This window comes from Engystomops pustulosus, chromosome 7 (assembly GCF_040894005.1).
Source record: "Engystomops pustulosus chromosome 7, aEngPut4.maternal, whole genome shotgun sequence".
NCBI lineage: Eukaryota > Metazoa > Chordata > Amphibia > Anura > Leptodactylidae > Engystomops > Engystomops pustulosus.
Window position 1 is genome coordinate 181,782,777 of NC_092417.1, and position 16,414 is coordinate 181,799,190.

General features: G+C 46.6%; 1 protein-coding gene across 1 annotated transcript in view; it reads right to left on the reverse strand.

Moving 5' to 3' along the window:
• The window catches only part of LOC140070300 (vomeronasal type-2 receptor 26-like), a 54,502-nt gene continuing 38,088 nt past the window's right edge, over positions 1–16,414 (reverse strand). The window contains exons 5-7 of the mRNA XM_072116652.1: positions 3,913–4,134; positions 3,618–3,741; positions 1–917 (exon numbers count right to left, since the gene is read on the reverse strand). Of these exons, the coding sequence (XP_071972753.1) occupies positions 1–917; positions 3,618–3,741; positions 3,913–4,134 (1,263 nt within the window). The remainder of the gene's footprint in view (positions 918–3,617; positions 3,742–3,912; positions 4,135–16,414) is intronic.

Below are 16,414 nucleotides of genomic sequence, written 5' to 3' on the forward strand. Positions count from 1 at the left end.
CTAATGTAAGATAGCTTGTTTGTGTTCTATTATATATTTTCTTGCATTTAGTTCAGGCTTGAACAGAATTATATAACATTTTGGGAGGAATAGACATCCCAGCAGCCCAGCGTTAGAGGTCAGGATGGCAAATATCTCCACGGCCACCATGTATTTCCCTCTGGTGCTGAGATAAGCCGGGATCATGGCGATCCAGACACTGCAGAACACCAGCATGCTGAAGGTGATGTACTTGGCCTCATTAAAACTGTCCGGTAATGTCCTGGCTAAGAAAGCTGTAATAAAACTAACCGCAGCCAGAACCCCCATATAACCCAGGACAGAGTAGAACCAAAGATCTGACCCTTCATTACACTGAACTACAACCTTCTCCTTATAAGAGTGTGTGTCCAGCTCCTGGAAGGGAGGAGAGAGGGTCACCCAACTTATACAGAGGACAACCTGGACCGAGGAGCAGATCAGGAGCACACAATTAGGGAGTCTCACTCCAGTCCATGTTCTCCACACACTTCCAGGCCTGGTGGCTTTGAAGGCGATGTAAACCATGATGGTCTTGGCCAACAATGAGGAGATGGACACTGAGAGGAATATTCCAGTAGAGATCTGACGTAACATGCAGGTTATATCCACAGGACGACCGAGGAACAAGAAGACACAGAGGAAGCTCAGCATGATGGAGACCAGGAGAACAAAGCTCAGGTTCTTGTTATTGGCTCTCACTATGGGGGTGTCATGATTTAAAACAAATATTAAAAGTAATAAAACAGTCATAATACAGAAGAAAAGTGATGAACAAAGAAGAGCGATGGAAATGATATCCTCAGCATAAGATAAATATTCTAAGTCTTTCAATACACAGGATGTTCTGTTCTCATTGGGCCACGAATCTTCTGGACATTTCATGCAATCTTTACTATCTGTAAAAGAGAAAATAAAAATTAAGGATTATCCCGATATTTTTTATATGTAAAATGCACTGCAGATGATTAACCATTTAAAGTTACAGGGGAAAACAGAACTGTTTAGCTTTAATAAAGACAGAATTTTCAATCAGATTAGAAAGTCAAAAGTTCATCGAAATATATAATGTAAATAACAGTAATATTGAAAAATAGAACTCACCCCCTAAGAAACAAGCCCTCATACTTCCCTATTTAAATGCATAGATCTCTGATGCATTGATGCAAAAACAATTACATTAATTAAATGTTAACCCTGTTAGGACCGGGTTTTTTTTCGTTTTATGCGCTTTGCATTTTACCTTTAAAACGCTTTGGGAATTAGTTTTTATGCCTTTTGTGAACTCCAAGTGACCCCTGTGGTTTATTCCTATGGTTTTTTTCATTTTGCCCTATTCGGACACCAATAACTTTTTTACTACTTTTTACATAACTTTATATTTTACTTTCTGATCTTTCCTACCATATAATTTAATGCTACATTATGTGGAAAATGTGCTATGGATCAGGAATGACGGGTCATGGAGCCTCATACAGAGTCCAGGCTGCCGTGGGATTTGATCATTGGGGACCTTTGTGAAGCAACAAGCACATCCAAGATGGCGGCACTCAGGCAGGTAAATGGTTAGTCCCCCTTCGTTTGCACTTGTTAGCAGTAGGTGTTTGCAGCATAATGCAGCCAACACTCATCATGTATGAATATGGCTCAGCCTCTGAGACCTCTTCATATATCCTTAGTGGCATTATGTAAATGTCTATGACAATTCTTTTAGTGGTTAAGTAATAAAATGGTCAGTCATGGTTTTTCTATGGATAATGGAAAGGGCAAAACATAATAAGAAAATAGAAAAACAAATTCAGACATTCTACCAAAATCGAGATATTTCTTATAGTAGCAGGTGGACTCGCAGTGATACAATAAATCCAATGTAGGTTGTATCTGAGCAATGAATATAAACAAATAAAAGAGCCTTTCCCCATTCATTTCTCCAATGATCATTCACTGTCTTTTGATTGTAGTACTGAGTCTACAAGAGCGGTTCAATGAAGTCACCATTTTTTTTAAAATTTTTCAATATAGTCTTTTAGAAAGATTCACTTCTCCCAACGTTTCTGCCATTTTTATAACCCCTCTAAAAAATTCTCCAAAAAAACTCTCCAAAATACACCTCTGTCTTGGCCATGACTTCCTCGTTTGAGCTAAATTTTTCTCCCACGAGCCATTTCTTCATGTTAGGGAACAAGTAAAAGTCACAGGGAGCCAGATCAGGTGAATGCTGGGGGGTGCGGCAGCAAATTATAACACAATTCATGCAGGTAGGTGGCGACAACTCCGGATGAATGTGGTGGTGCGTTATTGTGGTGAAACAGCACCTTCTTTTTTGCCATTGCCATGTCTCCTTCAATTTTTTGTCGAAGCCGTCCAATAACTCACTGTAGTATTGTCCAGTGATCGTTCTTCCTTTTTCTAAAAAAATCCATGAGGATGACGCCATTCGCATCCCAAAAAATCATCGCCATGACCTTTCCGGCCGATGGGACCGTCTTCGCCTTCTATAGAGCAGATTCACCAGGAGAAATCCATTGTTTTGCTTGTTACTTAGTTTCGGTTGTGACATGATGAACCCAGGTTTCATCAACGACTTGATGCAAAAACTCCTTCAGATCTCTCTGAAATTTCTCCATACACGAAGCTTAGAAGTTATCAGCCGCATCCACTTGTTGTCCACTGTGAGCAATCACGGCACTCATCGGGCCGACAATTTTTTCATCACCAACTTATCATGTAAAAGTTTAATTGCCGTTGAGGTCGACGCACCTACGCCTCTGCTACTTTGCACACTTACGTTCGTCGATCAGCAAGTATTATGCCGTGGACTTTTTGAACAATTTCCTCAGCAACCGTGTCTGCCGGGCTTCCTGGTCGCTCCTCATCAAAAACATATGTTCGCCCACGTTTAAATTTGTTGAACCAATATCTAACTGTGCTCATAGATGGCAAAGTGTCCCTCATAAACAGCATCCAACTTTGCTTTTATCTCCTCACATTTTTTCCCATCCAAAAAAAAAAAGCGAATTACCGAACGATACTGCTCTTTTTCCATCACCAAACACGTCGTAGGAAAATGGCTGCCAAATCCAAACCAACCAATCAATCAGTCTGCAATTTGTTTTGCCGTTGTTTGATAGATAGCAGCACACGATGATAACACCAACTTCTCTCAGGAACGCCCTCTGTCGTTAAACTCGGGGACTTATTGAACCGCCCTCCTATAGTGATGTCATATGGCGCTGCTACAGCTTCTCCTACTCCTGCATGGATTTTAGAAGCAGGATGAGTCTCTGGCTGTCAGACATAAAACAAGTCCTTGAAAAGTCACATTAATGGTAAAATAAAAACGTTTACATTTTTTAGACTACCTAAAGCTAAAAAACCATTGCTAATAATATGTGAAATACTGATTTTGACTTTTCCCCAATATCCATAGTAATTGAACAGCAGAGGTTGAGTCTTTACTCAGTGCTATGAGTAAGTGTCTGAGTTGTGTCTCTCAGGTTCTCTACTAACACGAGTGTGTTGTAGAGCGATGCCCTCGGATGTACTAGTGTTACATGTGACCTGTCATGTGTAGACAATAGATGGTCCATCAGATCTACCTGATGTATTAGATATTTCCCCTTCTGCACATGGGGAACATTGGTAACAGCACAGGTGTATGTCAGAACCTGTCACTTTCCTCTCTCCAGGTAAACATCTTGGTGAGCATCGAGAGATGGGGATCTGAAGAAAGCAGACAAGATTCATATACAAGTTCTCCATCATGATTACGGCTGCCCTAATATAAGAGACCAAGATCCCTGTATTTTCTCTTTCCACATTCCCCCCTGCCATAAAATATTCCAGTAATAAACGTCCTGAGAAAGTAAGAATAGAAATCCTCCCACAACTCACTTTTGCATTATTTTTCCAAATTATATTTTTAGTTTTAAGCCCAAATTTCAAGCCGCCCATTGAGCTTATTTTGGATATTCCCACTCGATTCCAGTTCAACTGATTCTTTAAAATAACATTATTAATGATGTAGGTGACTTCTGTTTGTCCTTTCTCAAGGAAACCTTTTTGTTGTGTCCCGGATCCATTCAGCTGCATCATTGCCTGTAGATAACGGTGGACCTTCCATAAAGAAAATGAAATCAATTAAATGTATTAGTAAAATTATGTCAAATATGGAGGAAGTCATAAAATTATCCTCTTAATAACTTTACACCATTTTGCGTCTTCCGCCCTTTTTTTCTAATCTGACTTATGATTATAACGTTGGAAGACTTTACCATATCCAGGTGATTCTGACATTGATTACTCCTGGGGGGATTCATTATGATTGGCAGGTCTGCTTCTTAATATTGGGAGGAAACTCCACCAGCTTGGACCAGGTCTGAACCGGCTGAGTTTTTGGCTATAGTCTATGCCGATTTTCTGGCAGATACTATAGTAAAAGCAGCGGGCCGGCCGTTCACGCCCTTACCTGACCCTCTCTCTTATTCCCTCCGGGACTCTTCCCTGAAATGCCTGAAGTATTGTGCAGGTTGGAAAAGCCAGGAAAGAGGAAGAGAGGAGGAGATTTATGTGACATTTCTTTTACAGCATAATAAATCTCCCTAATTGTGCTTCACGTTAGTTGAAAAATTTTTGTGATACTTCTTGCAACTACAAAATCAAATTTGTGGAAAATTCTTAAAAACAAAATAGATTTTTTCTAATTTTTTACATTTTCAGCTTTGCAGAATTATTTGCCCAAATGTTTTAAATACCGTATTTTTCGGCCTATAAGGCGCACCGGACTATAAGGCGCACCTCTAATAAATGCCTACTAAGACATCTAGGTTCATATATAAGGCGCACTGGAGTATAAGGCACAGGATCAAATTCAGTACCTAAAAATGACCAGCAGGTGGCAGACCTGTGCACAGTCTGTGCAAGCCAGCTACACTTCCCGGGAAACTTGTCTTCAGCGTGTCAGAGAGCTCCGATCTCAGAGGTATGGGCTGCTGGGGGTTAATGCAGGGTGATGCAGCAGGGGTTAAGCGGTCTCCCTCTGCCCCTTCTCCTTCCCTCCTCAGCCAGGGTGTTATTCCTGTGGGGTTCCCTGTGGCTCCTTCTCTTCCCCCTGTTACAGGGCTGTCAGGTATGGGGGATTGTTTACTGATGATGATGATTGCCTCGTGGTCGGCACTATGGCAGCTCCGGTCTCTCCGTGCTAGGGCAGGATGGGCACAATGTTAGTTGTGGTGCCAGGGCACTAAAGGAGCCAGGGACCCTGTATACTGTGTGGGAAGGTGCAGGAAATTTCTGGGGATGGAGCTATTAAACACTGGTAAGTGTACAGTACATCTTGTCTGTAGTACATTTCTGTATAAGTTCATATATAAGGCGTACCGGCCTATAAGGCGCACCTTTGATTTCTGAGAAAATTAAAGGATTTTTGGTGCGCCTTATAGGCCGAAAAATATGGTAGTCAATGTAGGACAGCATCCAGTATGGAACAGGCCAGCCGCAGTCTTATTGGCTTACAAGAAAGTATTGTGTTTTATTTGTGTGTTTTATAATTACCGTATAAACTCGAGTATAAGCCGAGACCCCTCATTTTACCACCAAAAACTGGGAAAACCTATTGACTCGAGTATAAGCCGAGGGTGGGAAATGGATTGGTCACAACCCCCCACCCCCAGTTTATAGCCAGCCAGCCCCTTATAGTATACAGCCTGCCCCCAGTAGTATACAGCCACCCCAGCCTGCCCCCAGTAATATACAGCCACCCCAGCCTGCCCCCAGTAGTATACATCACTGCCCAGCCTGCCCCCAGTAGTATACATCACTGCCCAGCCTGCCCCCAGTAATATACAGCCACCCCAGCCTGCCCCCAGTAGTATACATCACTGCCCAGCCTGCCCCCAGTAGTATACAGCACAGCCCAGCCTGCCCCCAGTAGTATACAGCACTGCCCAGCCTGCCCCCAGTAGTATACAGCACTGCCCAGCCTGCCCCCAGTAGTATACAGCACTGCCCAGCCTGCCCGCAGCAGTATACAGCCCAGCCAATCCTGCCCCCAGTAGTATACAGCCCAGCCCAGTCTGCCCCCAGTTGTATACAGCCCAGCCTGCCCCCATGTAGTATACAGCCCAGCCCAGCCTGCCCCCATGTAGAGCCCAGCCTGCCCCCAGTTGTATACAGCCCAGCCCAGCATTAAAAAAAAAAAAAAAAACTTACATACTTACCCTCCGGTGGCCCCGATCTGCAGCGCTGCTCCCCCGATGTCTGCGCGGGTCCTCTTCTGGCTACCGCGCCCGTCTCCTGTACATCGCACTGGGCACCGCCATTGCTCTCTCCCGGGCGGCGCCTAGTATGACGTCAGCAGCGGCGCCCAAGAGAGAGCATTGGCGGTGCCCAGCGCGATGTACAGCTGAAAGAAGACGGGCACGGAAGCCAGAAGAGGACCCGCACGGACATGGGGGGAGCAGTGCTGCAGATCGGGGCCATCGGAGGGTGAGTATATAAGTTTATTTATTTTTTAAGTATTTTTAAAGATACACTTACACTTGTGACTCGTGTATAAGCCAAGGGGACGTTTTTCAGCACATTTTGTGTGCTGAAAAACTCCGCTTATACACGAGTATATACGGTATGTTAATAATGGATTTTTATACTGATAATATGATATAATCAATGTTCATATTTAAATTATGCTGTATTTTAAATAATTTCTACTGAAATTTTAATAAAGATTTATTCCAACTACAAACTACATGTTTTAGAGCTAGTTTCATCGCTGTTATTTGAAAGTAATTGATTTCATTTGTATTTGACCTTAAAAGACCTAGAACTTTTTGTATCAATTTTACCTAACATTACTAATCTTAGTAGTATTTGTATCAGTTTTACCTGACAATACAATACAATGTCAGTCGACAGGCGTGTACGCTTATAGGTGATGATGCCACCATCTGCACTGAAAACCCGCTCTGACAACACACCAGCGGCAGGGCAGGCAAGATTCTCTAAGGCGTACAGCGCCAGTTCGGGCCACATGTCCAGCTTTGAAACCCAGTAGTTGTAGGGAGCTGTGTGATCATTTAGGACGATGGTATGGTCAGCTACGTACTTCCTCACCATCTTTCTGTAAAGATCAGCCCTACTCTGCCGAGACTGGGGACAGGTGACAGTGTCTTGCTGGGGTGACATAAAGCTGGCAAAAGCCTTGTAAAGCGTACCCTTGCCAGTGCTGGACAAGCTGCCTGGTCGCCTACTCTCCCTCGCTACTTGTCCCGCAGAACTACGCACTCTGCCGCTAGCGCTGTCAGAAGGGAAATACTGTTTCAGCTTGTGCACCAGGGCCTGCTGGTATTCATGCATTCTCACACTCCTTTCCTCTACAGGGATGAGAGTGGAAAGATTTTGCTTGTACCGTGGTCCAGGAGAGTGAATACCCAGTAATCGGTGCTGGAATAAATTCTTTGAACGCGAGGGTCACGGGATAGGCAGCCTAGCATGAAATCTGCCATATGCGTCAGAGTCCCAACTCGCAAGAATTCACTCCCCTCACTGGCCTGACTCTCCATTTCCTCCTCCTCCAACTCCTCTTCTTCTGCCCATACACACTGCACAGGGAAGGACTGAGCAATGCTCCCCTCTTCTGTCTCGCCAACATTCTCCTCCTCATCCTCCTCCACCTATTCTGATACACGCTGAGAAACAAACCGGAGGGTGCTTTGGCTATCAACAAGGGAATCTTCTTCCCCTGTCTCTTGTGACTTCATGCTGACTAGAGAGTTTTTCAACAGGCCAAGCAGCGGGATGGTGAGGCTGATGATGGCGGCATCGCCACTGACCATCTGTGTTGACTCCTCAAAGTTACTCAGACATCCACGTCCACTCTACCTCCACTCCTCATTGTAGACTTGAGGAAGCTGACTGAACTGACTACCAGTTCTGGTGGAAGTTGACATCTGGCAGTCTACAATTGCTATGCGCTGCTGTTAAACTCTGGATAACATGGTTATTGTTGAATTCCACCTCGTGGGCACATCGCACAACAGTCGGTGAGCGGGCAGTTGGAGGCGGCGCTGCACTGCTCTGGGAGTGGCAGCATCTGTGCTGGACTTTCTGAAATGTGCACAGATGCGGCTCACCATCACGAGCAAATTAGACAGATTGGGGTATGTCTTGAGGAACTGCTGAACTATGAGATTTAACACATGTTTCAGTCTGCCGAGTTGCAGAGCCGCCACCAGGTTACGGCTGTTCAGGTTCAGTGGTGCCAGCCACAGATCAGTCTGCGCCATGATGCCCTGTAATAGCTCTTGGGCGGTGTGCCTTTTATCGCCTAGGATTAGCAGTTTGAGCACCACCTGCTATCGCTTAGCGACGGCACAGCTGCTACGCCTAGAGCTACCGACTGATGGCGCCATGCCCACGGATGGTAATTCGGAGGAGGAGGTGGAGGAGGGGCGGGCGGGCGGTGGAGGAGGCATAGTAGGCCTGAGAGACCGTGACCGAGGTAGGCCCCGCAATCCTGGGCGTCGGCAGTACATGAGCGGCCCCAGTGTCAGACTCGGTTTCAGCCTCCACCAAGTTAACCCAATGTGCCGTCAGCAATATATATAGTGGCCCTGCCCAGCAGCACTCGTCCACGTGTCCGTGGTCAGGTGTACCTTGTCAGAAACAGCTTTGGTCAGGGCACGGATGATGTTATCTGACACATGCTGGCGCAGGGCTAAGAAGGCACATCGGGAAAAGTAGTGGCGGCTGGGGACCGAATACCGAGGGGCGGCGACCGCGATGAGGTTGCGAAAGTCCTCGGTCTCTACTGGCCTACAGGGCAGCATCTCCAGGCTGAGTAATTTGGAGATGTGGACGTTGAGGGCTTGGGCGTGTGGGTGGGTGGGTTGCATAGTATTTCCTTTTGCGCTCCAGCGTTTGGGGTATAAACTGCTGAACGCTGCGCATGGAGACATTGGTGGACGCTGTGGAGGATCGTGGAGGCGAAGGTGTGGTTTTCGCACGGGAGGTGTTTGGACCGGGGTCCTGGGCAGGGGGCTGACTAGCAGAGGCAGCAGATGACACAGGGGAAGGAGCAGTGGTGGATCTGGCCGAAGGTGATCGGCCTTGGTTCCATTGAGTGGGGTGTTTAGCATTCATATGCCTGCACATACTGTTTGTGGTTAAGCTAGTAGTGGAGGAACCTCTGCTGATCCTGGTGTGGCACAGGTTGCACACCACAGTCCGTCGGTCATCCGGTGTTTCTTTAAAGAACCTCCAGACTTCTGAAAATCTAGCCCTCGCCACGGAAGCTTCACTACGTGAAACATTTGGCGCTGATGCACCAGCTCTGGCCCTGCCTCTCCGTCTGGCCCCACCACTGCCTCTTCCAACCTGTTCTCCTATAATACTCGCCTCCGTCTCACAAGCACTGTGTTCACCCGGCCTATCAAGCCAGCTTGGGTCTGTCACCTCATCATCCTCCGATCCCTCAGTCTGCTCCCCCTCGGACTTCCTGCCCTGACAACAACTTCACCACTATCTGACAACCGTGTCTCCTCATCGTCCGACACCTCTTTACACACTTCTTCCACTACGTCAAAAAGGTCATCATAACCCACAGTCTTCGACCGGAGGAAAACCTGGGCTTTAGGAAAGAGCTCAGCAGCAACCTGACAAGTGGTTTGTGACTCTAGGAAGGGTCCAGAAAACAGTTCCTCAGAGTATGCTGGTTCAAATGCCAAATTTTCCTGGGAGGGAGCAGACTGGGGGGAAGGAGGTTGAGGTGGAGGAGCTGGAGGAGTGCTCACTTGGGCAACATGGTGGTGTCTCACCCCGCCCAGGACCACGGCCTCTGACCCCTGCAGTAGTTGGACACCCACACCCACGCCCTTGTCCTCTACCCCTAGCCCTCGGGTTAAACATTTTCAAAATTAAAGTCTATTATATAGACAAAACAGAAATCTAAACTAAAATCTAAACTTTGTGGGGGGTTTTGTGTTTATTGTTTTTTGTGTTTTTTTAAAAAAAAAATTGTGTTTTTTATTTTTTTTATAGAACAAAACGTGCAGAAAAAATCTCACAGCAACCACAGAAGATGATTGCTATGGCTAGTTTCTAGCCTACAATGACAGCACACAAAAGGATTTTGTGCTGTGTCTGTGACTTTCACTTTTGAAAAAAATAAAAATCGGCAGACTGTACCTAATTCAATCAAACCCCTAATAAATTGTCCCACTTAGGTATTCTAGATGGATATGTGTGTCACTAAGAGCTAAATATAATGTTCGCAAGTCTCCCTGCAAATGCGTCGCAATATGGTACTAGCTGCAATACTAGTGCCAGCAAGCCCAGCCACAAGCAAATAAAAAAAAAAATATATATATATATAACGTTATTGTAGCCCTAAGAAGGGCTGTTGGGTTCTTGTAGAATCACTCCTGCCTAACACTATTCTAATAGAACAGCCTAACGCTTTCCCTGACCAGCAGCAGCTCTCTCCCTAACGGCATCCAGACAGAGAATGATCCGAGCAGCGCGGGTAGGGGCTAGTATATTCCAGGGTCACCTAATCAGGCCAGCTAACCACTTCTATCGACATGTAAGTGTACCACGTGATGCTGGGTATAGTGCAGAGTCTCCTGGCTTGTGATTGGCACTGTTTCTGGCCGCCAAAAATCTAAACGCTGCAAGATGCCATTTTCTCGAGCGGCGAAATACTTGTCCGAGCACCGAGCAGTTTCGAGTACGCTAATGCTCGAACGAGCATCAAGCTCGGACGAGTATGTTCGCTCATCTCTAGTCATACACCATCCTCAGCTCTACCATTTTCATATACTCTTCAGCATAACTGGATAGTGGTTGGGTGGATGAAAAGTAGGAGGAGGCAAATCCCACAAAGAAAATGTTGTCCCTAATATGGCGGTCAGAAAAATTAACTTATAATAAGTTTTATTCTGATAAGATGTGATATTATTGATCTCTGGAAAGGCATCCAGGCCCCACTTGAACATAATATAAGTCTATACAACCTCCTGCGGAAGAGAGTCCAAGCGTCTCACAGTTTGCAAATGAAAGAATCAATGTCTACATTGATGTTAGAACAGCCTCCCCTCTAAGTAAAGAGGATGCCCCCTGTCTATGCTGATGGTAGAACCTCAACTCCTCTAGCTCCTCTATGGTGATGGTAGAACCTCCTCTCCTCTAGGTGTAGAGGTTGCTACCTGTCTATGGTGTCAGTAGAACCACCTCTCCTCCAGGTGTAGAGATTGCTCCCTGTCTATGATGATGGGAGAACCATCTCTCCTCTAGGTGTAGAGCATGTCACCTATCTAGAGGGATGGAAAAACCTTGTCTCCTCTGGGTGTAGAGGATTCCTTTCCTTCTTTTTCCTTATATAATGCACACAGATTACGCAGCACTGCAAAGAGCTTGCCAAATTAGTCTATGTCCCCATGGGGCTCACAAACTGATCAACCTCTCCTCTTGGTGTGGAGGATGCCTCTCGTCTATGGTGATGGTATAACCGCCTCTCCTGTAGGTGTAGAGGATATCCCCTGTCTACAGTGATGATAAAACTGCCTCTCCTTTAGGTGTAGAGGAAACTCCTTGTCTTTGGTGATGGTAGAACCACCTCTCCTTTTGGTGTAGAGGATGCCCCCTTCTATGATGATGGCAGAGCCCTCTCTCTTCTAGGTGTAGAAGATGCCCTTTGTGTATGGTGATGGTAGAACCACCTCTCCTCTAGGTGTAGAGGATTCCTCCTGTCTATGGTGATTGTAGAACCATCGCTCCTCTAGGTGTAGAAGATGCCCCCTGTCTGTGGTGATGGTAGAACCTCCTATCCTCTAGGTGTAGGGGATGCCCCTCGTCTATGGTGATGGTAGAACCATCTCTCGTCTAGGTATAGAGGATGTTCTTTGTCTATAGTGATGGCAGAACCTCCTCTCATCTAGGTGTAGAGGATTTCCCCTGTCTATGGTAATGGTAGAACCTCCTATCCTCTAGGTGTAGAGGATACCCCTCGTCTATGGTGATGCTAGAATCCTCTCTCTTCTAGGTGTAGAGGATGTCCTCTGTCTATGGTGATGGTAGAACCTCCTCTCATCTAGGTGTAGAGGATGCCCCTCATCTATGGTGATGGTAGAACCCTCTCTCTTCTAGGTGTTGAGGATGTCCCCTGTCTACAGTGATGATAAAATCGCCTCTCCTTTAGGTGTAGAGGATATTCCTTGTACTTGGTGATGGTTGAACCACCTCTCCTTTTGGTGTAGAGGATGCCCCCTTCTATGATGATGGCAGAGCCCTCTCTCTCTTCTAGGTGTAGAAGATGCCCCCTGTGTATGGTGATGGTAGAACCTCCTCTCCTCTAGGTGTAGAGGATGCCCCTCGTCTATGGTGATGGTAGAACCATCTCTCTTCTAGGTATAGAGGATGTTCTTTGTCTATAGTGATGGTAGATCCTCCTCTCATCTATGTGTAGAGGATTTCCCCTGTCTATGGTGATGGTAGAACCTCCTCTCCTCTAGGTGTCGAGGATTCCGCTTGTCTATGGTGATGGCAGAACCCTCTTTCTTTTAGGTGTAGAAGATGCCCCCTGCGTATGGTGATGGTAGAACCACCTCTCCTCTAGGTGTAGAGGATTCCTCCTGTCTATGGTGATTGTAGAACCATCGCTCCTCTAGGTGTAGAAGATGCCCCCTGTCTGTGGTGATGGTAGAACCTCCTATCCTGTAGGTGTAGGGGATGCCCCTCGTCTATGGTGATGGTAGAACCATCTCTCGTCTAGGTATAGAGGATGTTCTTTGTCTATAGTGATGGCAGAACCTCCTCTCATCTAGGTGTAGAGGATTTCCCCTGTCTATGGTAATGGTAGAACCTCCTATCCTCTAGGTGTAGAGGATACCCCTCGTCTATGGTGATGCTAGAATCCTCTCTCTTCTAGGTGTAGAGGATGTCCTCTGTCTATGGTGATGGTAGAACCTCCTCTCATCTAGGTGTAGAGGATGCCCCTCATCTATGGTGATGGTAGAACCCTCTCTCTTCTAGGTGTTGAGGATGTCCCCTGTCTACAGTGATGATAAAATCGCCTCTCCTTTAGGTGTAGAGGATATTCCTTGTACTTGGTGATGGTTGAACCACCTCTCCTTTTGGTGTAGAGGATGCCCCCTTCTATGATGATGGCAGAGCCCTCTCTCTCTTCTAGGTGTAGAAGATGCCCCCTGTGTATGGTGATGGTAGAACCTCCTCTCCTCTATGTGTAGAGGATGCCCCTCGTCTATGGTGATGGTAGAACCATCTCTCTTCTAGGTATAGAGGATGTTCTTTGTCTATAGTGATGGTAAATCCTCCTCTCATCTATGTGTAGAGGATTTCCCCTGTCTATGGTGATGGTAGAACCTCCTCTCCTCTAGGTGTCGAGGATTCCGCTTGTCTATGGTGATGGCAGAACCCTCTTTCTTTTAGGTGTAGAAGATGCCCCCTGTGTATGGTGATGGTAGAACCACCTCTCCTCTAGGTGTAGAGGATTCCTCCTGTCTATGGTGATTGTAGAACCATCGCTCCTCTAGGTGTAGAAGATGCCCCCTTTCTGTGGTGATGGTAGAACCTCCTATCCTGTAGGTGTAGGGGATGCCCCTCGTCTATGGTGATGGTAAAACCATCTCTCGTCTAGGTATAGAGGATGTTCTTTGTCTATAGTGATGGCAGAACCTCCTCTCATCTAGGTGTAGAGGATTTCCCCTGTCTATGGTAATGGTAGAACCTCCTATCCTCTAGGTGTAGAGGATACCCCTCGTCTATGGTGATGCTAGAATCCTCTCTCTTCTAGGTGTAGAGGATGTCCTCTGTCTATGGTGATGGTAGAACCTCCTCTCATCTAGGTGTAGAGGATGCCCCTCATCTATGGTGATGGTAGAACCCTCTCTCTTCTAGGTGTTGAGGATGTCCCCTGTCTACAGTGATGATAAAATCGCCTCTCCTTTAGGTGTAGAGGATATTCCTTGTACTTGGTGATGGTTGAACCACCTCTCCTTTTGGTGTAGAGGATGCCCCCTTCTATGATGATGGCAGAGCCCTCTCTCTCTTCTAGGTGTAGAAGATGCCCCCTGTGTATGGTGATGGTAGAACCTCCTCTCCTCTAGGTGTAGAGGATGCCCCTCGTCTATGGTGATGGTAGAACCATCTCTCTTCTAGGTATAGAGGATGTTCTTTGTCTATAGTGATGGTAGATCCTCCTCTCATCTATGTGTAGAGGATTTCCCCTGTCTATGGTGATGGTAGAACCTTTTCTCCTCTAGTTGTAGAGGATTCTGCTTGTCTATGGTGATGCTAGAATCCTCTCTCTTCTAGGTGTAGAGGAAGTCCTCTGTCTATGGTGATGGTAGAACCTCCTCTCCTCTAGGTGTAGAAGATTCTTCCGTCTATGGTGATGGCAGAACCCTCTCTCTTTTAGGTGTAGAAGATGCCCCCTATGTATGGTGATGGTAGAACCACCTCGCCTCTAGGTGTAAAGGATGCCTCCTGTCTATAGTGATGGTAGAACCATGTATCCTCTAGGTTTAGAAGATGCCCCCTGTCTATGGTGATGGTAGAACCTCCTCTCTTCTAAGTGTAAAGAATGCCCCCTGTCTATGGTGATGGTAGAACCTCCTCTCCTCTAGGTGTCGAGGATTCCGCTTGTCTATGGTGATGGCAGAACCCTCTCTCTTTTAGGTGTAGAAGATGCCCCCTGTGTATGGTGATGGTGGAACCACCTCTCCTCTAGGTGTAGAGGATGCCCCTCATCTATGGTGATGGTAGAACCATCTTTCTTCTAGGTAAAGAGGATGTTCTTTGTCTATAGTGGTGGTAGATCCTCCTCTCATCGAGGTGTAGAGGATTTCCCCTGTCTATGGTGATGGTAGAACCTTTTCTCCTCTAGTTGTAGAGGATTCTGCTTGTCTATGGTGATGCTAGAATCCTCTCTCTTCTAGGTGTAGAGGAAGTCCTCTGTCTATGGTGATGGTAGAACCTCCTCTCCTCTAGGTGTAGAAGATTCTTCCGTCTATGGTGATGGCAGAACCCTCTCTCTTTTAGGTGTAGAAGATGCCCCCTATGTATGGTGATGGTAGAACCACCTCGCCTCTAGGTGTAAAGGATGCCTCCTGTCTATAGTGATGGTAGAACCATGTATCCTCTAGGTTTAGAAGATGCCCCCTGTCTATGGTGATGGTAGAACCTCCTCTCTTCTAAGTGTAAAGAATGCCCCCTGTCTATGGTGATGGTAGAACCACCTTCCCTCTAGGTGTAGAGGATGCCTCCTGTCTATGTTGATGGTAGAACCTCCTCTCCTTTGGGTGTAGAGGAAACCCTTTGTCTTTGGTGATGGTAGAACCACCTCTCCTCTAGGTGTAGATGATTCCCCCGTCTATGGTGATGGCAGAACCCTCTCTCTTTTAGGTGTAGAAGATAGCCCCTGTGTATGGTGATGGTAGAACCACCTCTCCTCTAGGTGTAAAGGATGCCTCCTGTCTATGGTGATGGAAGAACCATCTCTCCTCTAGGTTTAGAAGATGCCCCTCTATGGTGATGGTAGAACCTCCTCTCCTCTAGGTGTAGAGAATGCCCCCTGTCTATGGTGATGGTAGAACCTCCTCTCCTCTAGGTGTAGAGAATGCCCCCTGTCTATGGTGATGGTAGAACCTCCTCTACTCTAGGTGTAGAGGTTAGAGATGAGCGAGCACTAAAATGCTCAAGTGCTTGTTATTCGAGACAAACTTTTCCTGATGCTCGAGTGCTCATCTCAAATAACGAGCCCCATTGAAGTCAATAGGAAAGCATTTTTCACTGAAAGAACAGATTGAAAGAACACTAAAGAAGAACACATTGCAGATGTTTGCAGATGTTTTCACTGAAAGAACACATTGAAATAACACAGTGAAGAACACATTTTTGATGTTTCCATACATCTGCAATGTGTTCTTCACACATATTGTTCTTCACATACTATTGTGAGGAACACCCATGGCAATTGTGTCTTCCGATAAGTTAGCAGATGTCTGGAACATCTGCAATCTGTTCTTCACTGTATTCTTTCTGTGCTGTTGGTCCTACTCCAGCCCCGCTCCTCTCCAGCCTCCGCTTCAGCTCCGCTCCGATCCTCCATGCCCGCTCCAGCACCGCTCCGCCTGCTCCGCTCCATGATGCCCACTCCTCCATGCCCTCTCCGATCCCCCATGCCCGCTCCAGCCCCGCTCTGCTCCTCCATGCCCGCTCCAGCCCCGCTCCGATCCTCCATGCCCGCTCCAGCCCCGCTCCGATCCTCCATGCCTGCTCCAGCCCCGCTCCGTGATGCCCGCTCCTCCATGCCCGCTCTGATCCTCCATGCCTGCTCCATCCCCGCTCCACTCCATGATGCCCGTTCCTCCATGCCCACTAC